Source organism: Condylura cristata, unplaced genomic scaffold (assembly GCF_000260355.1).
Source record: "Condylura cristata isolate star-nosed mole 26May11 unplaced genomic scaffold, ConCri1.0 scaffold00016, whole genome shotgun sequence".
In the NCBI taxonomy this organism is placed as follows: domain Eukaryota; kingdom Metazoa; phylum Chordata; class Mammalia; order Eulipotyphla; family Talpidae; genus Condylura; species Condylura cristata.
The window spans coordinates 5407840-5427560 of record NW_004567117.1 but is presented as its reverse complement, the minus strand read 5'-3'; the positions used below and the strand labels follow the sequence as shown (position 1 = coordinate 5427560).

Genomic DNA, 19721 nt, shown 5'->3' with positions numbered 1-19721 from the left:
CAGGCAGATTGATGAAGTACACTGCTGAGCGGAGCAGTGGGCAGGTCAGGAGAAGTCTGCCACGCCATGTGGGTCATCTCTCTGACCAGATATTGAGCTTGCACTGAAATATCATAGTGCTGTGCTTTATTTAACCTGTTGTAAAAGTCCCTGACTGAGTCAAATAAATTGACAGACAAATTAACAGAAAAAAAAGCATATACATTTATCAAACATACATTTTATGTGATGCCAGGAGCCTTCACAGGAAATGAATACCCAAAGAATCATTTAAATCTGTGTCTTTAATGCAGTTTTTTGAAGCACGTGTGACCATATAGTATTATGATCAGATAAAGAAGTTTATATAAGTTATAAACTGGAAGACTCTTCTCAAGGACTGTTTGCTGATTTCTCATTATCACTTTGTCTTCAGAGAGATAAAGATGATAGTTTCCTGTAATATAAAAAGGACACTCATGCTGCAGTGTCTGCAGATAGCTTCCTAGTGCTGTGCTTAGCACACCACCTTGTAGCACTAGGGAGGCCCCAAGGATAATAGTTTCTAAAATTGAACATCTAGCAGACTGTCATGTGATGTTTTCTTATTATTCTGTTGGTGAAAATTTATTGGTTTGGGTGTTAAACCAACCTAGCACTCCTTGATATGTTGTATAGTATTTGTTTATGGTGTATATCCTTTGAATAGATTGTCATGTTATATTAGTTATTTGCATATACAGTACTTTGAATTTTGCTGAAATCTAAATCTAAATATTATTTTGCTCCCAGTTTAATAAACATAACAATTTAGTGAAAAAGCTTAAAACCCACATTATTTCATGTGTATGATAAAGTAAATACAAAATCGGGTATTATTCTGTGTTATTACTTCACAGTAGGAAATAAATTTACAGTTTCTTTAAATATTTTAATAAATGCTAAATTTCTAATTTGATATCCAAGGTTCAAAATCATCCTTATTTTATAAAACAAAATTAGTTTTTTTACTCACTGATTTATTTGCATGTCCAAGCATTGGTACTTAATTCCAATATAGATTATTTTATGAAGATATTAAACAGTATGATTAAAGTAAAAATAAGCAACAAATAGAGCATCATACTTTTTCCTGAATTATGTTCTGTTGAGTAAAGATAGACCCATGGGCTGTGGCTGAGGAGGACCCAGAAGTGGTATTTCATTTTAAGCATGTGGGAAATTAGCTTATATTTTTCTTCAAAGGAATATCATTCTTCTTCAACATATAGATAGTATATAACAGTTATTTTATTGAGTGCCTAACTTACTTTTCTATAACAATAGTAAATCTATTTGTCCACTTGAAAAATTATTCCATTAAGTTCCATTGTTGGTCCTATACCAAAAAGACTGGAAATACCATGTTTTGGCAAAGGTGTTAATTAATCAAAACTGTGATGCCCTGTTGGTGAGGATGTAAATTAGTACAGCCTTTATGGAAATTTCTTTAAAAATCTGAAGCTAGAAATATATGATTCAGTAATACCAGAAAACATTAATTTAAATGTAGCTCCTGTGTTCATAGCAACATTATTTACAAGTAGACTTGAAAGAACCCGAAATGCCCATCAACAATGACTAAATAAAGAGATTTTGGAATAAAAACTCAGTAAAAAGTAATAATCATATATTTTTTAAAAATGGCATTATAACCGACATGAAAAAAATTAACACAAAGAAGAATGGTGTAAAAAAAAATATATATATATATGTATACATATATACTTGTATAGGTGTGTTTGTTTATGTATATATATATAAATGGTATCTTGCCTTTTGCAGCAACATGGAGGAAACTGGAGGGTGAATAAATTAGAATGTAAAAGACTGGTTTTTCTCACTTGAAATAGAAATAACCAAAGCAAAAAACTAACAAATCACACCAAAAAGATTGAAAAATAAAGCAGTTACCAGTGGGGGGATGTTGGGGGTGAGGAAATGGTAGATGGGGTCATGCTGGTAGTGGGAACCTTAGTATGAGATGCAAGAAGGTTTATATACATATGCAGGTGTAAAGCTGGACATGCAAAGTTTACATAGTGTTATAATGGTAAATCAATACAATTCTGTAATGTCACCTATATAATGGCAATATTAGCAACAATAAAGGTTCCTCACAGGATAAATGTAGATATTAAGATCATGTACATAAAGTATTTTGAGTAGTGCTTTGACATTCCAAAAGCTCAAAAGAGGTTAGTGATAATTTAATTATTAATTTTTTCATTATCATTGTCATCATTATTACTATTAGACACTTCATCCTGATAAGCTCACTAGAATTAAATAACTGTATCTTGCAAACCTAAGTAGCTAAATTGATTTTTAACTAAATTGATTAATTTAGCAGTGTCAATTTTAAAATTTGAAAAATGTTTGCAAAACATAATTTTTTTAGTGTTAACAATAGGTCAGAGTAGGCTGTTCTTTTTGGCAGTAGTCAGCTTCCTTGTTTGTGATGATAGGATATGCAAATAGAAACAGGGGTCGTTTGTTCTGGCAGTTGGGCCTACATCCAGTGCATTGCAACCTATACCATCACATAAAAATGTAAATGAAAATAAAAGGGTGTGGGGACACATCCATCTTTTGCCCTACTTTAGTTTGCACTTTGATCTTGAAAATTACCATTCTCTGATTTTGTTGTTAGTATTTTGATGCAGGCTTTGAAGAATCAATAATATGAAACATCTGCAAAAAGATTTGTACCTTTGTCAATAACAAATCTGGCTTTAGAATCAAAGGCTGATTTGAGATCAATTAATGTGAGAAAACCTTGATTCTTCCTAAAACTTTTTTGTGTTTTTTTGTTTTGTTTTGTTTTGTTTAGTAGGAGCCAACAGAATATGGCACAGATGAGAATAGAGTTGCACTAAATAACCTGCCTGATATTCATGGAAGATGTTTAATTTTGAGAACTCCTGCAGATTTCAGAAGAAAACTGGCATAGCATTTTGAAAGGGTATCCAGGAGACAAATAGGCCTATAAGTTTGAAGGGAAGGAGAATTTCTGTATTTTGAACATAGGATAGGTTAAATTGTTTCACTCTAATGGTGTCCTACCTGATGTTACAATTGTGGTGGTTTGGCACAATTCCCGACATACAGCTCAGTGTGGGATCATTTTTTTCTGGCTTGGAGTTCTTTTTCTTGGGATCTTTTCCAGTTTCCATTTATTGTTTATTTGTTTGTTTGTTTGTTTTAATAGTAATGAACATTTTTTAAACCAAGTACCAGGAATATAGGATGCCTTGCTGGCATCATCTCACTTAATCTTTAGCCAAGCTTTATGTAATCGACACCTAAAAAGCAAATGAACAAATATCTTAAGAATATTAAGAATAAAATTTTATTAAGAATAAAATTTCACTAAAATCGAATTTCAGACGTTTGCTTTTTTTCAGAGGTAGTAATCTGAAATATTGATAACTCTGGCTTTAGAATCAAAGACTGATTTGAATCAGTTAATGCTAGAAAACCTCAATTCTTTCAAAAAATTTCTTTTATTTATTTATTTACTTTAATAGGAAGCAACAGAATATGGTACAGATGAGTATAGAGTTGTACTAAAAAAAACTGTTTGAAATTTTGGTATTAATGGAAGAATAGTTGGTATTTTGTTAGTATTTAAACACAAATGTATCATACTTAAACTCTTCTTCAACTAAATATAGTTCTAGGGGACAGTACTATATAGGGAGAATCCAGACATTCTAACTGTGAAAAGTATAGGCCCTGAATGCTTATTGAAAAAAATGCATGGGCCCTCTTTGGTGGTGCAGCAGGTTAGGATGCAGCACTGCAAGTTAGCCTTAGCCCCTTCAGTGAGTTAGATCCCCACCTCCGAAGGTGACCACATGGCATAGCAGACCTCTCCTGACCCGCCCGCTGCTCCCTTCAGCAGTGTACTTTGTCAGTCTGCCTGTTCTGTTCCCCACTCTGTATGTGATGAATCAATCTTCCCACTGCCCCTGCACCCAGTTCTGTATGCATAAATTAAAAAACTTTAAAAAAAATTATGGAAGCGATTAATAATAAAAATTTTAATATTCATACTCTTGGCGGGCCCTGATCTGGCAAATATGATTCCATAGTTATTATTCAGACCAGTTGTTTTCCATTTGAAAAAAATGAATTTGATTATAAAAGTATTTATACTTAATAGGCTTGTGTATCTTTATCAGGTTTCTATTTGAGGCGGGTCTTTGTTATTTTAGGCAGATATATTTTCTTCTGGCAGGTTTTTTCTCAGCCAAGAAACACTGTTCACAGAAACAGTCAATTCATTCCAGAGAAGAGTCTTCCCAAAATACAGTTTGAAATACAGAGGCAGAAAATACTTAAGCCGTTAATCTTCACATGAGAAATAGTTACTGATGGTCTTTGAGAAAGCTATGTTGAGGATCAAAGCATTTCTAAAGGGGAAGTGATGACTCTCATTCTGTACAACATGTCTTTATTAAGAATGAAGTTGAACAAGGAAAACTGAACTTCACACAATCATATCCTTGGCTTTCAAATTAAAAACCTAAGTTATATTTTAACAGACAATATCTTGTGACATTGTGTTAGAAGACTGTATTGCGATGAAGTTTTGATGTGTCTTTTCCTTTGGGTCAGATAGCCACTGCTAGAAAACAATCGTAAAGGTTACACTTCCTATGAATAAACTGTCCTGTGGCAGAACCAGGGACAATCCTGATAGTCAAATTATTTCTTGAACACAAGTTGTTATAAATTTTAATAAAGCAGTTTGGCAGTATGTATCAAAACTTCTCAAAAGTGCATATTTTTATCTTAACTTTATTTCTAAGGAAAGATTCTACATAAGGATTTATTATGGAAACTTTTATTTTTACATTATGGTGGAAAATGTTCAACAGGTGGGATAATGTCCCAGTAGCTTTTGCACTATACATCTTTTGTACACACGTCTTTATAATGTGTAGCTTCACATCTGCCTATATGTACATCTGCACATATTTTTGCACATACAGCTTTATAATTTGTATCAGGGTTCTGAATCTTGCAAGAATTAACATATTGGACCAGGTGATTCTTTGTTGTAGTGCCTATCTTCTGTTATGTGGGATATTCTGCTCCTTCCCTGGACAATAGGGGTACCTGTACCCCTATTTTGACAACTCAAAATGTCTCCAGATAGTGTTAAATGTCCTCTGGGGGCAAAATCACCTAGACTGGGACTTGATGCACCAGATGCCAGTAGCCCACCCTTGCTCTTCCAAAATAGCTCTCCTGACATATTGACTGAATAATTTCAAAATTTGAAAGTTATCATAGATGAATGCTGAATCACATCAAATGCTTTCTCAGCATCTATTGATAGGATCATATGTTTTCACTATTCCATTGTGGTTGATGTAGGAAATTATATTGATTGACTTTTGGAAGTTGAACCATCTTTGGGACCTAGAATAAATTCTCTTTGGTCATAATCCTTTTTATGCATTATTTTATTTGGTTTGCTAGGGTTTTGTTAAGGACTTGAATATATCTTCATTAGGGATATTGGTCTGTACTTGTGATTTTTTTTTAAAGATTTATTTATTTATTTGTACAGAACTGGGGTACAGGCCAGAGATGCGGAGGGTGAGAGGCTTCACCAGAGACAGAGCGGGGAGCAGAACAGGCAGATGGACGAAGTACACTGCTGAGGGGAGCAGTGGGCGGGTCAGGAGAGGTCTGCCACGCCATATGGATCTCCTCCGGGGCAGGCGGGGATCGAACTCATGTGGAAGTGGCTTTAGCTTTTAAGTGCAGTGCTTTAACCCACTGCGCCACCAGGGAGGACCCTGTACTTGTGTTTTTAAGTGTTGTCTTTGGTTTGGTATTAGCATAACATTGGCCTCTTTCTTAACTTTTTGAAAGAGTTTGAGAGCAGCTCTTCTTGGTGGCACAAGTGGTATAGATGCAGCTATAAAGCTCTCTTCAGCCACAGGTTTGATCCCCTGCTAGGGAGATGGTGCAGCAGACCTCTCCTGTCTTGCTTGCTGCTCCCCTCAGCAGTGTGTTTCAGTCAGTGTGCCTGTTTTGCTCCCCACCATATCTATGGTGAGCCCTCTCACCCCTTGCATCTCTAGCCTGTATCCCAGCTCTTGTATATGTAAATATACAATAAATAAATCTTTGCTATGAACTGAAAAACTGATCCAAGACTTAACCAAGTGGCTTAGAACTGCCTAATAGCAGCCCATGTGACTTCAAACCAAGTTAGTATGGCAGGTGGCTTCTATGTAACCAACCCTTAATTTAGAAATCCAGCTAATTATTGTAATTTGCAGGAAGAGGTGAGTAGAATTCAGCAACCACAAGAAGGGTGGGAGAGGGCAACATCTGTGATTCTACCTGCTTCCCAAATATACAGGATAATCTAACAATCTATGGAAATTTAGGATTTTAGTGGTGAGAAGAAAGAAGGGGGACCAGAGGACTGTAGTGGGAGATTAATGGGCATTTGGTAGTGAGCAAGGTAATGTGATAACATGTAGCTAAAGCAGGGTGACCATATACCCTAAAAGTATACAATGTTATAAATGAATATTACCTCAATAAACAAGTAAACAAGAAAGATGTCATCCCAGCAGTTGTAAAATATACAGCACAGAACATGTGATCTCGTAAGGGTCTAACAAGAGAATAGAATTCACAGAAGCTTTGTGGAAGGACCAGCATTTGAGAAGGACTCTGGGAGGAACTATAATCCCAGCAGACAGATGGGGAGCCACTTTAAGTGTGATGAAGAACATGAGAATGGTGGGTACAAGGTGCCAGGCATGCCGAGGCAGTGTTGCAGAAGGGGCTGTCCTGGGCTTAGGTTTTGATAGACTAGAGCTTACACTCTGGTTCTGACACTTATCATCCAATACCCATAAGTACCCCCATCTGGATCAAAAATTTCTAGCATATACATACTCCACAAATGTTACTTTCTCCATTTTCTGAAAATGATGGGTCTCTTAGTTTCTCAAGAACAAAGAGTAGAAGAGTAAGGGACATTTTACTTAGATCATTTAAAGGCATTATGTTTGAGCAAAGGTAATCCAAATAAGTGAGTGAATAATAGCTCATGAGGTTTCTAGTTATATATTAGTATTAGAAACAACAATCCACTTTTATATTGTATTTAAAACATTTTGTATTTTAAGCATCATGAATACATTGAAGTCATCAAGTCATTATGACATACCCAAATTAATAATGAGGTTTTCTGGTATATTACTGATATACAATGCATTTGTCTTTGTTCTTAGGTAGGAACCCACAGATGTTCCTAATTATCTTCTTCTCAGGCTAATGCCAGTGCTAGATTATCTATGAGTACTCAGTATTGGGATATATTGAAAGTTCCTAGATGTGACCTAAAAACAAATTGCAATAAGAATAGCTGACAAGGGATTAAAAGACATATTTTTTCTAGTCTTTGTGCAGACATATTCGTCCCTCCCAGAAAGTGCTATGTTCTGTTCTCTTCTGCTTCTCCTTTAACTTCCCTCTCCCAACTCCTTGCAACTCTTTCACCCTATCATAGTTATGATAAGCTCATTTTTACCTACAAATGTTATCATACAATTTAATACCTGATGCATCATTTCAGTTTCTTGGCATGTCTTCAGTGAGCTGCAGAAATTGTTCTGTGCTTCCCAGATAAAATAGAATTATCTTTTATTTAAACAGCTGTCCCTATGGACAATATATGTTTATGAGACTTAATACTCTTTAGCATTTGGAGTCATTCTTTTTTCTTGAATTGGAAATAAGAATCAGCAAAACTGCAATGCTATGGTAGTCCCAGCATAATTTCATAGTGTCTGTCTATAGGGATTGTATTTTTGGTAGCTGGGAAATATTACACAAGTAATACTGCATACCCATTAGTTGTATTAAAGTATATATTTCACACTGCTCCGTACTTGGCTTTAAAAAGTTTCCTTGACAACATCATTTAACTTCGTACTGTTCTTTTCATGTTGCTAATATAAATATCTAATATGTTTTTGTTCAAAACATCAATTAGGCTTCAGTATAATCTTTATTAATACAGATCTGTTATTATAAGGAGACTGCTGAGCTATGGTAATTTGCACAGCAGGAACAATAAAATATCTTCTTTCTGTTTGGTTCCTTCCCAGAATGCTTGGTTCTTTATTCTTGCACCAAGCACACCAAAGCCATCCACAGTATCTTTCATTCATAATGAAATCCTCTAAGTTCTTATAAGCAGAAGCATTACTTTTTTCAAAGGTAAACAAAATGGTAAAGTCTGAAATTGCGGATAGGTTTGAAAATGACACATATCAGTTATAGATCTCAACTTGTAATACCTTTAATCCTCTTTCTTTGTACAGCCAGAACTCCCCACTTCCTGAGGATTCAGAATGTGGAAGTAAATGCAGGCCAGTTTGCCACCTTCCAGTGCAGCGCCATTGGCAGGACCGTGGCAGGAGACAGGCTCTGGTTACAGGTACTGTACCTCGTCTTCCCCAGACTGGGTTAATGCCAGCTCAACATGGAAGACTGAGACTTTCCTTCCTTGTTCATCAGTGGCCAATTTATTAAGAGTTCTAAATAAACTATTATGTTCATGGATCCGTCTTGGATTTCAACATTTTCCTTTTGCATATACTTAGCTAATTTTCTTTAAAAACCTAATTGTTAAATTAATTTCAGATGAGTAATTTCAAGTATAAAATGTGGTACCTCTAATCTGCCCTTCCCGGAGGAAAAAGAATCAAAGATATCTCTCTCTCTCTCTCTCTCTCTCTCAAACACATTTATAAGCCCTTTGTAAAATGAATTTCCACAGCAGTACGCCTAAAATTAGAAATTAATAGCACACAATTTACTTTGGAGCATTAAAGTAGACATCTTTAGTGTCATCATAATTTGTGCTAGTTGTTTTAGTCTTCAGATTCTGCCATATGGTATGTGGATTCATCACTAGATTCATGGTCTCAGAAATTCTCACAGAATGAGGGGGTTAAGCAACCTGTTCCCTCTAACTGGGATTCCACCCACTACTTTAAACTCGAAGAAATGTCTTCCTTTTAAGCATGAATCTGCAGACTGCTCAATTTTCATTTTAACTAGTATCGACCCCTCTTCCCTTTCGTTATAAATCTGTTGTTGGTTTTGCTTCAATTTGGTCCATTGCTTGCTTATTTTTTTCACTAAACCGCTTCACCCAGAGGAGGCTTCCCATGGGGAGCTACTGTCCACTCCACTCTGGCTTCTTCTGCATGAGCTGCCATCTCCTCTGCACCTAAAACTTCCACGCCCTCCTAACTCTTCTGCACTGCAGTCAGGATTGTGATAGGTTACCTTTGTATGGTACTCTTACCCTTTTAATCATTAGAACTGAAATATGTGATTATTATTCCTCTGTGCTGGGGAAAATGGGAAACAGCCAAATGCACTTTCCCAAAATGTGTCAGTAATGTGTTGTCAAATGGTGGATATATTCCAAAAGAAGTGATTTCTGATTGAGTCCCTTCCTTGCGGTTCTCAGTCCTTCTACCTTGCTGGCACTCTTTTTTCTCCCATCTTCTTCTCCTTGTTAGAGGCCTCCCTTGCAGACCCTCCATGGTGGCACAATGGGTTAAAGTACTGCCCTATGAAGCTATCAGCAGCCACTGGAGCATGAGTTCAATGCCCAGCCAGGGAGCTGACCCACATGGCTCAGCAGACCTCTCCTTTCCTGCCCAATGCTCCCCTTAGAGGTATTTCAGTCGATCTGCCTGATCTGCTCCCTACTCCGTCTCTGGTGAATTCTCTCACCCCCCACACCTCTGGCCTGCACCTCAGTTCTTCTATGCATAAATAAATAAATCTTTAAAAAAAAAAATAGAAGCTCCTCTTGCCAGAAACAGCAGTGTGTGCTCAGGACTGAGATCATTTTGCCTAGTTTATCTTTCTATTTCATTCGCTGTCAATGTTTTGTAATCGTTATTTTAAGAACCAGTGCTGTATAAATGGCCTCGCCCTCATCTTTCATAGTCAACCTTCTTTTTTATCCTTTTACCAGTTATTTTAATATCTTGGTGTGACACTTTCTTAGTGGTTGTTTGGTATCAAACATGATCATAATTGGCTACCTATGGTAATTCATGATCAGATGGACATTTTTAATTGACATTTTCCACAAAATATTAACTACCTGTTAGAAATGAAACAGTTTTTGTAATCTTTAATTTTTCACTAAAAATTATAATTTTCATGGAAAAAATATTTTGTCCCTGATATTTGTATTAATATTGCTTGAAAGAACATAATATAAAGATCTCAATTCAACAGTCTTAGAAACAACCCAAAATTTATACACAAGTTAAGGACATGATCTCTTTTAGTTTTTGCAAGCATTCTGGCCTTCAGCTGCTCCTGCTTAAAAATGATTGCTTTCTCAGGGCTAGGGACCTTTACTTCTATTACAATGGAAGACTTTAATTTAAAGAGAATCCATGGTGTTGTAAAGGGACATCTAGCTACTCTAATGAAAAAGTAAACATAAATTATTATTACAGACTCCACTGTAGGATGACTTGAGGACTTTGGAAGAAATGCCTGGTCTAAACTCACATTCTAACTTAATTGTTGCTAGTATTCAGAATTTTTTAAAGGCTCCCTAGGTGATTCCTGTGGATTCCCGAGATTGAAAATCACCAGTCTATGCAAAATGTAACACATGTCCTTAGTTAATGAAGAAAAAGACAGCTATGTGGTGTAATTGGTACCTATATTCAATAGCCTTGATAAGACTTATGTTGAATTTCCCATGTACTGGCTTTCTCTCTCTTTTTTTTTTTTCCCCTCCTTTGCAGTGTGTTCACAGTGATGATAAATAGTTTCAGTCAACCCATTTATGCCTTTTTTATCTTCTGCCCAATCTTTTCTTGCCCTTCTTGTCATCAGTGACTGCATCTCTCTCCAAGGTCATTTCAAGGAAGAGATGAAGAGAATGAATATAGAACTGTTATGCTTTGAAATTCTAAGTGAAACTTAGTTTGTACTAGAATCAATATGCTATTTGGTCTGTGAATTTTTGTGATGTTCTAATAATTTTACAGTTAAATAATTTATTTCCTATGGTTGGGTAGACATTTTGTGGAGAGATGTTTATTTCATTAAAAGCTGATAAAGGCCCTCCCTGGTGGTGCAGCAGGTTAAAGCACAGCACTGAGAAGCTTAAGCCACTTCCGCATAAGTTCGATTCCCGCCTGCCCCGAAGGTGACCACATGGCGTGGCAGACCTCTCCTGACCTGCCTGCTGCTCCTCTCAGCAGTGTACTTCATCGCTCTGTATCTGGTGAGCCTCTCGCCACCCCTGAGCCTCTGGCCTGTACCCCAGTTCTGTATGTACAAATAAATAAATCTTTAAAAAAAAAAAAAGCTGATAAAAAAGGATGAGAGCCCTTCACTTGCAAGATGTTTTCCTTTAACCTGTATTTGTGGAGTGGTTTCAGTAGCAGTGAGAATGTTTGCAGATGTGGTGTCACAGATCTCTTCTGCCCTGGAGCTCTAGCTCTTGGCCTCAGGCCATTCTTTTTAAGGTCTGGGGAGAAGCTTCCTGGCATCAAGAAACAGGTCTTTCTAGGGTAGAAGTAGGAATGTGAATATTTCTTCATTTATTAATCTAATGCTGTAACCATTTCAAAATTAATCTAATGATACAACATTATTCATTATAAATCTAATGCTGTACCAATTTCAAATGAATCGAATACTATAACAAATTTTAAAAATATTTTTCTGGATACAAATAATTCTGGATTTTCACAGTAATTCTGAGATCTCAGCAGGGCCTTGAATGAAAGGATGATATTTATAAGATTGGAATCTTCCCAATAGAAACTCAAGATTTCAAAATCAAAAACACATATTTTATGTGGGGAACACTGATGTTTTAGAACATAATCATTTATAGTAATTTGTGTTACAATATACATTGGCATTTTGTGTCGGTTTATGGTGTGTCCCATGGTCTCATACTGTATTTATAGAAAAGGAGTTTGAGATACTAGATTTCCAAGATCACAAAAGTAAATAGCGCAACTGAGATCAGTATAATTCTTTACCATTCACCACTGATTACTTTCACTATACTACTCCATCTTCTCATATCCAGTGTGAAGTGATTAAGTAATATGTTCCTGCCATTTTATTAGAAGACTGTAAATAATGTCACATGATCAACATCGAAGAGCTAACCTGACTATAGAAAAATCATTCACATATTAATACATGCACATTTTGATCTAAATCTACTAAAATGGCCAGTGATGTGCTTACTTACAATATAGGCTAACTATGTTCCCTTTCTGAGTCTTTCCCAAAGACATAAGGGAAGTAAACCTGATGATGAAACTAATGAAGAAATGTTTATGAATATCAGATGTGTCCCATCTGCTTTTATTTTCTCCACCTTATCTGTAAGCCAAACAGGTTATTGCCAATGTGGGATCAATTTTTCCAGAATACAATAATATAAAAAACATTGCACATGAATGTCCATTATTACAGTTGCAAAGTACCAAAGACTCCTTCTAGATAAAGCACATAAGAGTATAGCCTCTATAGAGCTACTTTTATGTAGTATAAAATTGTAGTGCAATGAATTTGCTGGAAATACTTTCTGTACACATGCAGAAGTGATCAGATATGACAGTCTGCACATGTGACAGGGAATATAACTTCAGGATACTCTCAAGTGAAACATATTTGTAAAATCATTTAGGCACCAGAGCAGAAACACATTTCTTATCATTATCAGCTTTCCAATCACTCGTGGAGCCTACATTTTGATAATATCTTACAAGGTGCTATATGTACGATGCTCAAAAGAGAAAATGGAATTTTGTTGCTCTTTTTATACTTACATATTGTTTGTTGATGGATAACATCTGAGGTACATATTTTTATGCAGTTATTGACCCATTAAGCCAGATATGATTGTGTTAAACTACCACACTTTTTCAATATTCCAAAATACATTATTTTACAGATGATGCATCTCTTGAGAACTAATATTTATAATACCTATTTCAGCTCATTTCAGTAAAGATGATCTCCAAAGCTAGCATTAATATTTGTAAATCTGGAGATGGCTTAAACATTCTTTCCCAGAGCACACAAGTCCCCTCACCATCTTCTCCTGCATCTGGTCTGATTTAGACATATTTGCAACTTGAGGTCATCAATTTTGGAAACATTGCTGAGATGTTGCCATGCATTAATCTTCTTACTCAGTGCCTCTGGCCACAAGCTATAACAAACATTTCTGGAGGCTGAAGTCCATTTTCTTGATGCCAGTGTGAGCAGGTACTTGGCGAGGGCAGCTCCCTGGTTTGAGAGTCTGTCTTCTTGCTACATCAGCACACCCATCCTCAGGAGCTCTGCAGCCCTTTAAAAGGCTTTACTCTTGCTACACAGGCCTTACTCACGTGATGATTTCATCTACCCTAACTACCTCCTAAAGGCCCACACCCATAATCATCATATTAAGGATTAAAATTTGGGGTTGGACAGAATTATTCCATCTGAAAGCACTCAGCTGCCGCATCAAACTCAAATGAGGATATAAATGGCTCAGCCTTCAGGACAAATGGCAGAAGCAAGGAGGCAGTGGAGAGTCTTTTCTACAGTAGATGAATGAGAACTTTGATCAAGCTAGGAACTGACGTGTGAATGCTGGCTGCATAGCAGCTAGTGAAGGGAGCCGAAAAATAATTTTTCTCTATAGATCTGAGCATTCCCTGTTAATTGTCAGATGACTCAATTTTTAGCATCACAAAATTATGTGACTTACAGATTATGAATGATCTTCAAATTAAATTCCTCATTTTATTATTGAAAATGACCAGGAAAGGTAGGGAACAAATACAGTCAAATATCCAATTATTTTATATTTATTAAATATGTGGTGTCCAGTTTGCTGGTGAAAGTGAATTCTAAGTATGAATATTTGTGTTTACTTATACATTAGTAAATTCCATCTCTTGGACATTTTTCTGACTAGCCTTGTTTCAAATAATGTTGCTCTTTTGACCAAATGTTAACAGATGTTTTTAAAGATTTGTGTTACCTTTAGAAACACCATAGCACAATATAAATGAGCTTTACTCTTTTAGTGAACAGAGCTTGAAGTTTATTAAAAGTACATCACCAGAGTAGCATTTTAAAAATAATCTCACAACTTGCATCAATTCACAGAATAGAAATGAATTTCTATGAAATAGTCTCTTTAAAATGCTGCTTGCAACACTGCTCCCGCAATAGGACCTGTCACACAGCGAATGCTCAGGAACCAGCTCATGAACTTGTTTTCCTGACCATCTGAACAAATACAGTGTCTCTTCGAGGTGAATCTCAAATGCCTGTTGTTGGACCAGCAAACAGGCACAGGAAAGAGTCATTCTAAGACGCTTGCTTTAGGCCTGCTACTCATGCCCACTAGGATGGGCTTTGATGAGAGGATACACAAGACCCGGTGTTGTCTCACCTGCTTTTTCAGAACATATATGAAATTATAATAATTTTAGAAGCTGTTGTGGTCAATCTCTCATCTTTCTGTCATCTTCATTCATTAATTGTACACTGTCTCTGGGTTTTCCCACTAAATCCTACTTTAAGGAAGAAAAAAAAGTCTTCCCATAGGATCTCAGCTAAAAGCAATAGAAATATACCTCTATTAAAGGTAATCCACTATAGATCAGAGACAATCTGTAGGGAAGGGGGAGGGAGAAGGACCAGGACAGGGGTGGGAAGAGCACAAGGGACTGTGGTGATGGTGCATGGGGGAACTGGTGGTGGGGATTTCGTGGGAAATTGTACATTGTACAGAAATGAAGGGTGATGTAATGAATATATTTAAGAAATAAAAAGATAATCAACTTGAGTTGTCTCCATGAGGACAGACCGTGTTGTAGTAGTTGATGAATGAAACTTAGCCTATCCATTTTTTTTTTTTTTTTGTATGGGACATACGGCAATATAAGCTCTTAATTTGGGGAAATTAATTTTCTAAGAATAATATTCACTTGGGATTAAAGCTTTGTTAGTTTAGAGATATTTTTCTTGAAGAGTTAGGTATATAATTACACTTAACTGGGTGTAAGCCACCAAATTCTGATAAAAGTCCTTTTTACCAGTTTAATATTCACCAATTTAATATATTTCTCATGTTGATTTTCTATGCTCAGATAATTTTAGACCCCCTTTTTAGAGAAAAAGGAAAATTTAAGATTTGATACCTAAAAGTAATTCTTATTAGAAGATCTATTCTAAATTATAATGGAATTTAGCTCACAAATGAGTATATTATAAACTGTATTAAAGGTGTTTACATGACTTCAACAGATGCATTTGAAATAAAATCATTACAACTCCATTTGCTAAGCCCTGGCTGGTGTGGGGAATGCTATTAACCTGAGTCCAGGTGGTTTCTCCATTGGAGACCTCTCTTATATGCCCATTTATTGGGGAAAAAAATAGGGTTCAGGAAGCTTCTGTGATTTTTTTTTTTTTCAGTTGCAGGTTGGTAGTAATAAGACCTGGTATTTGATCCAGGTGGTCTAAATGTTCAGACTCTACCTGCTTAACCAGAATGCCTCTTACAAAGTGCAAACATCCAGACATTTCCTTGTGGATTCATAAACATCATGGGGTAATTTAAGTGATAACTTTTATCAAAATTTAAAATTAAAACTATTTTCGTGTGTATGAGTGTTAAGCAATGTATACATTTGGTCAACCTTGGTGACTCTTAGTTTCCTTTATAGATTATGAGGGGGAAAAAACCACAACTGTTTATTACAGCAATTTTGTTATTATATATAAAAGCCATAAAATCACTTGAAACGAAGTAAAATTATGGTTCCCTTGGCAAGCTTAACTTGGGTATTTTATGCCATATATATTAAAGCATAAATTTAACATCACTTATCATCAGAAAATGCCAGGATTGCACAGAGGACTGTCTTCAGTTGCTATAGGAACCATTTGCTTCTTAAAATTTTGAGTGGTTGAATTCACATCCATTATTGTTTTACTCAGTTAAATATCCACATATATAATTCAATATTGGATATTCAGACTGTAACTACTAAAAGCTTTCAAAGCATATGCCATATGTTTTAACTTAGTATGATTTTCAGTTGCTTTAATTTAAAGGTTAAGATTTATCTTACATGCATGAAATAGCATGGCATATCTATGTAGATTCTGGGAGAATTTGATTAATTTTACTTTGTAATACTACCTTCATCATAAAAGATGTGAGCAACTCGTGCTTTGTGTAGGAGGCAGAAGTAGTGATGGGAGAGCATTCGGCAGAGCAAGCCAATGGTCTCCAGGATAGGATGTGAAACTGAACTTTAAAAGCTGCAGGTCAGGATGGTCGAGTTTGGAGTGCAAAAGAGAAAGGCATCACGTCCTAATCTTAAGACTGCTTGCTTGGGGGCAAGAACCATAAATCCTGTGAAAGTCATTTATTCTGTCTCTTTTCTCATATTCAGTACAAGGATCTCCATTTTTCTCTTGTTCAAGAATGCACAGCTTTATCACCAGAAGGGAAGGCAGAGATGGCCATGCTCTGGAGTCCCTGTGATTGGGGTTAAAGAGTGTTAACTCTGCCTCTTCCTCCTCAGTGTGACCATTGGCCTTGGAGATGGTCCTGGGGAGTTTAGACACTTTAGGATCCCTAGTTTCCGCCCCCCTTCCATTTTCTTTTTGGAAGAGAAGGAAAAAAGGAAAAGTTTTACCAAGGAGGTTTACATATCTGCCTCAGGTGGTCCTGAAGATCCTAGAAGACTTTTAATCTGGTAATTTGGAATTTTATATCTGAAAAGAAGAGGGAAGTTTACTTGAATTCTTCATGGAGATGGAAACAAACTTGGACAGTTTTGATGGACTTTAATTTTCAAAACATCTGGACATGGAATGGAGAGCAGATAATACTACCCTCCTCTCACATCACCCAGCTGAGACATGCCCCACACAGCTCTGCGGCTCTGGCAGCCACCAGTAGCTCCTATTGAGAATGAGCTTTGAAATCACAAAGCAGTTTGATTTCTCTTCTGCCTCTCTCCTGCTTATAAATATGCCATCTTTCATTCTCTTCATTCAAGGGAAGGAACTGGCTATTGTCCAAAGGTGATAAAAATGCATTTGTCTCTGTTATATAACAAGGGATGTCTATTCAGCACAAAGACATGTGACAAATTAATGGACTTTCCACTTATTGTTAAGATTTGGGAACCGATCATTACCTTCATTCAAGCGAAATCTAGTGCACATTTCCTATGTACTAGGTACATAAGTAATGATATAAATGTTACAGAGCAAAGATTCTAATCCTTTCTTTTGCCAAATTGTGTATTCTCTTCTACGATGGTGATATGCCCTAAAAGTAGCCTGATTCTTTTGTAGAAAGTAAATGACACCTAAGTAAAATAGTTATTTGATTCATATAGCAGTAGAGTACTCACAAGTTGGCAGCAGAACTATCTATTTTCCTGGAAAAATAATCATGGTTAAAAGAATTATTAAAAAAATGGGATATTATATTGTAATCATTTTGGGTTTTTTTATTATTTTATTATAGAAATTGTAAATATAGGCCCTCCCTAGTGGCTATGGGTTAGGACACAGCACTGCAAGCCAGCCGCAGCTGCTTCAGTGTGAGTTTGATCCCCAGCCTCAGAGGTGATCCACATGGCGCAGCAGACCTCCCCTGACCTACTCACTGCTCCCCTCAGCAATGTACTTTGTTCATCTTCCTATTCTTCTCCTCACTCTGTTGCTGGTGAATCCTCTCACCAACCCTGCTCCTCTGGCCTGTACCTTAGTTCTGTATGCAAAAATTAATAAATCTTTTTTTTTAATTTTAAATATAGTCAGTGTTAAAGAGCAATGTACTGAGTTTAATATACTCAGCCTCCAGATGCAGAAACTAGCAATAAGTGACCAGTTGATTAATCTCAGTATGAAGCAGTATTTCTACCTGCTTCCGCTATGATTAGTTTGAAGCAATCTCAGTCATCACATCATTTAACTTGTAAATGTTTCTCTAAAACAGAGTTTGGCAAACTTTTATCTGTGCAGGGCCAGATAGTATATTTTGCAAGCAGATGGTATTTGTTACAACTGATCTGTTTTCCCACAATAGCATAGAAACAGCCAGAGACAACTCATCAATGAATGGGTGTTCAATACTATGACCATCAGTATTAATATATAGACACAGATGGTCAAATTGCATATAATTTTCATTATCAAAAAGATATTCCTTTTATTAAAAAAAATTAAAGACTCTAAAATCATTTATATCTTGAAAACTATATAAAAGAAGCAACAGGATAGGTTTAGCCTGGGACCCTGCTGTAAAAGATAAGAACATTTAAGCCCATCATCATCATCATCATTCCTATAAAAGAGTCAACGTTCATGTTTACTTGATTGTCTTCTTTTAGCAGTTTTTTTGAACTGTTAATGTAATAAGGTTTCCAATTTACATTTCGATGATGAATCTCTACCTACTACCTCTCCTCTTTAGGTTCTCCATCCACTTACCCCCATTTGTGGCGCTGGTTGTGATTGAGATTTGTGTTTTTCATGTAGAGTTTCCTACATGTTTAAAATGGCTTTTTGCTTTCTAGTTATTGTCACTTAATGTGTTTTGTTTTTTTTCAGCAATCATTTTTTTTGGGGGAAAGCAGTTTATATTTCTTTTTGTAATGTTACCAGCCAGATATGATCACTTCTAAGTTCATAAATTCATTAGAGGTTGCAAAGTGGTCCAATTCTAGCAGACTTTCTTTGTATACTTCCAAATTACCATATCAATAACAAAATATGTTACCTTGATAAATAAATCATAATGGGAAGATTGCATAAATGCTTAATAGTTTGTCTTTTTACCTTTTTTTACTTGTTTTTATTATTTATTTATTTTTATATTTTGTTACATTCCTCTTAATTTTTCATTTTTTCATCTCAGTTGTAATTTTTAGCAAGTTTAAAAAAAATTATGAAATAGTTCCCTGGCATCACTTCCAAGTCACCAAAGGTATTTGTTGTTATTTATTATCATTATTGTTGTTCTGATCATCATCATGACTTGGTCACTAAATAAAACTCATTTGATGTTCCTGTCCATCTCACTTATATATCTATTGCCACTCATATATATCATTCACTCAGACAGGGTGATTCCTGTCTGAGGCTGTCTTGGATGACTTTCTTGCTTTCTGGTGTGATAGTATATTCAATATATCATTTTCTCTATTTTCCACAAAAAGACCTAGGATCAACCACTTTTCCTTAATTTCTTCTCAGTGGAGACTGGTAAGAAGTTCCCATTACTGTTGTTTACTGTTTCTGGATCTTCCAGCTGGTCAGAGCTAGGATATGTACATGTTGCTCACATTTAAAGATAAAATGTTTTGAACATGTATTGACAATTCAAATTCAAATTCAGAGCTAAAGGCTTTTAGCCTCCTTTACCTTAATCTTTATCTTTTTTCAACTGTTCTTAGAAAATGCTGCATTTTAAACATATTGATCAAGAATAAGTGATGTCCTTAACCAGGCAAGTTTATGACTACAGTATCTAGTCCTTTAGACTATGAGCAATATTGCTCAGATACTGCCTGCCAATTACCCTTGAAGAGCCATCATTGCAGTACTAA

At 35.9% G+C, this 19721-nt stretch overlaps 1 protein-coding gene across 4 annotated transcripts in view; it reads left to right on the top strand.

Moving 5' to 3' along the window:
* Positions 1-19721, top strand: part of PTPRM (protein tyrosine phosphatase, receptor type, M) — a 558641-nt gene that overhangs the window by 120855 nt on the left and 418065 nt on the right. For all 4 annotated transcript variants that reach the window (XM_012725901.1, XM_012725900.1, XM_004683746.2 and 1 more), the window contains exon 4: positions 8388-8503. In XM_012725901.1, the coding sequence (XP_012581355.1) occupies positions 8388-8503 (116 nt within the window). The remainder of the gene's footprint in view (positions 1-8387; positions 8504-19721) is intronic.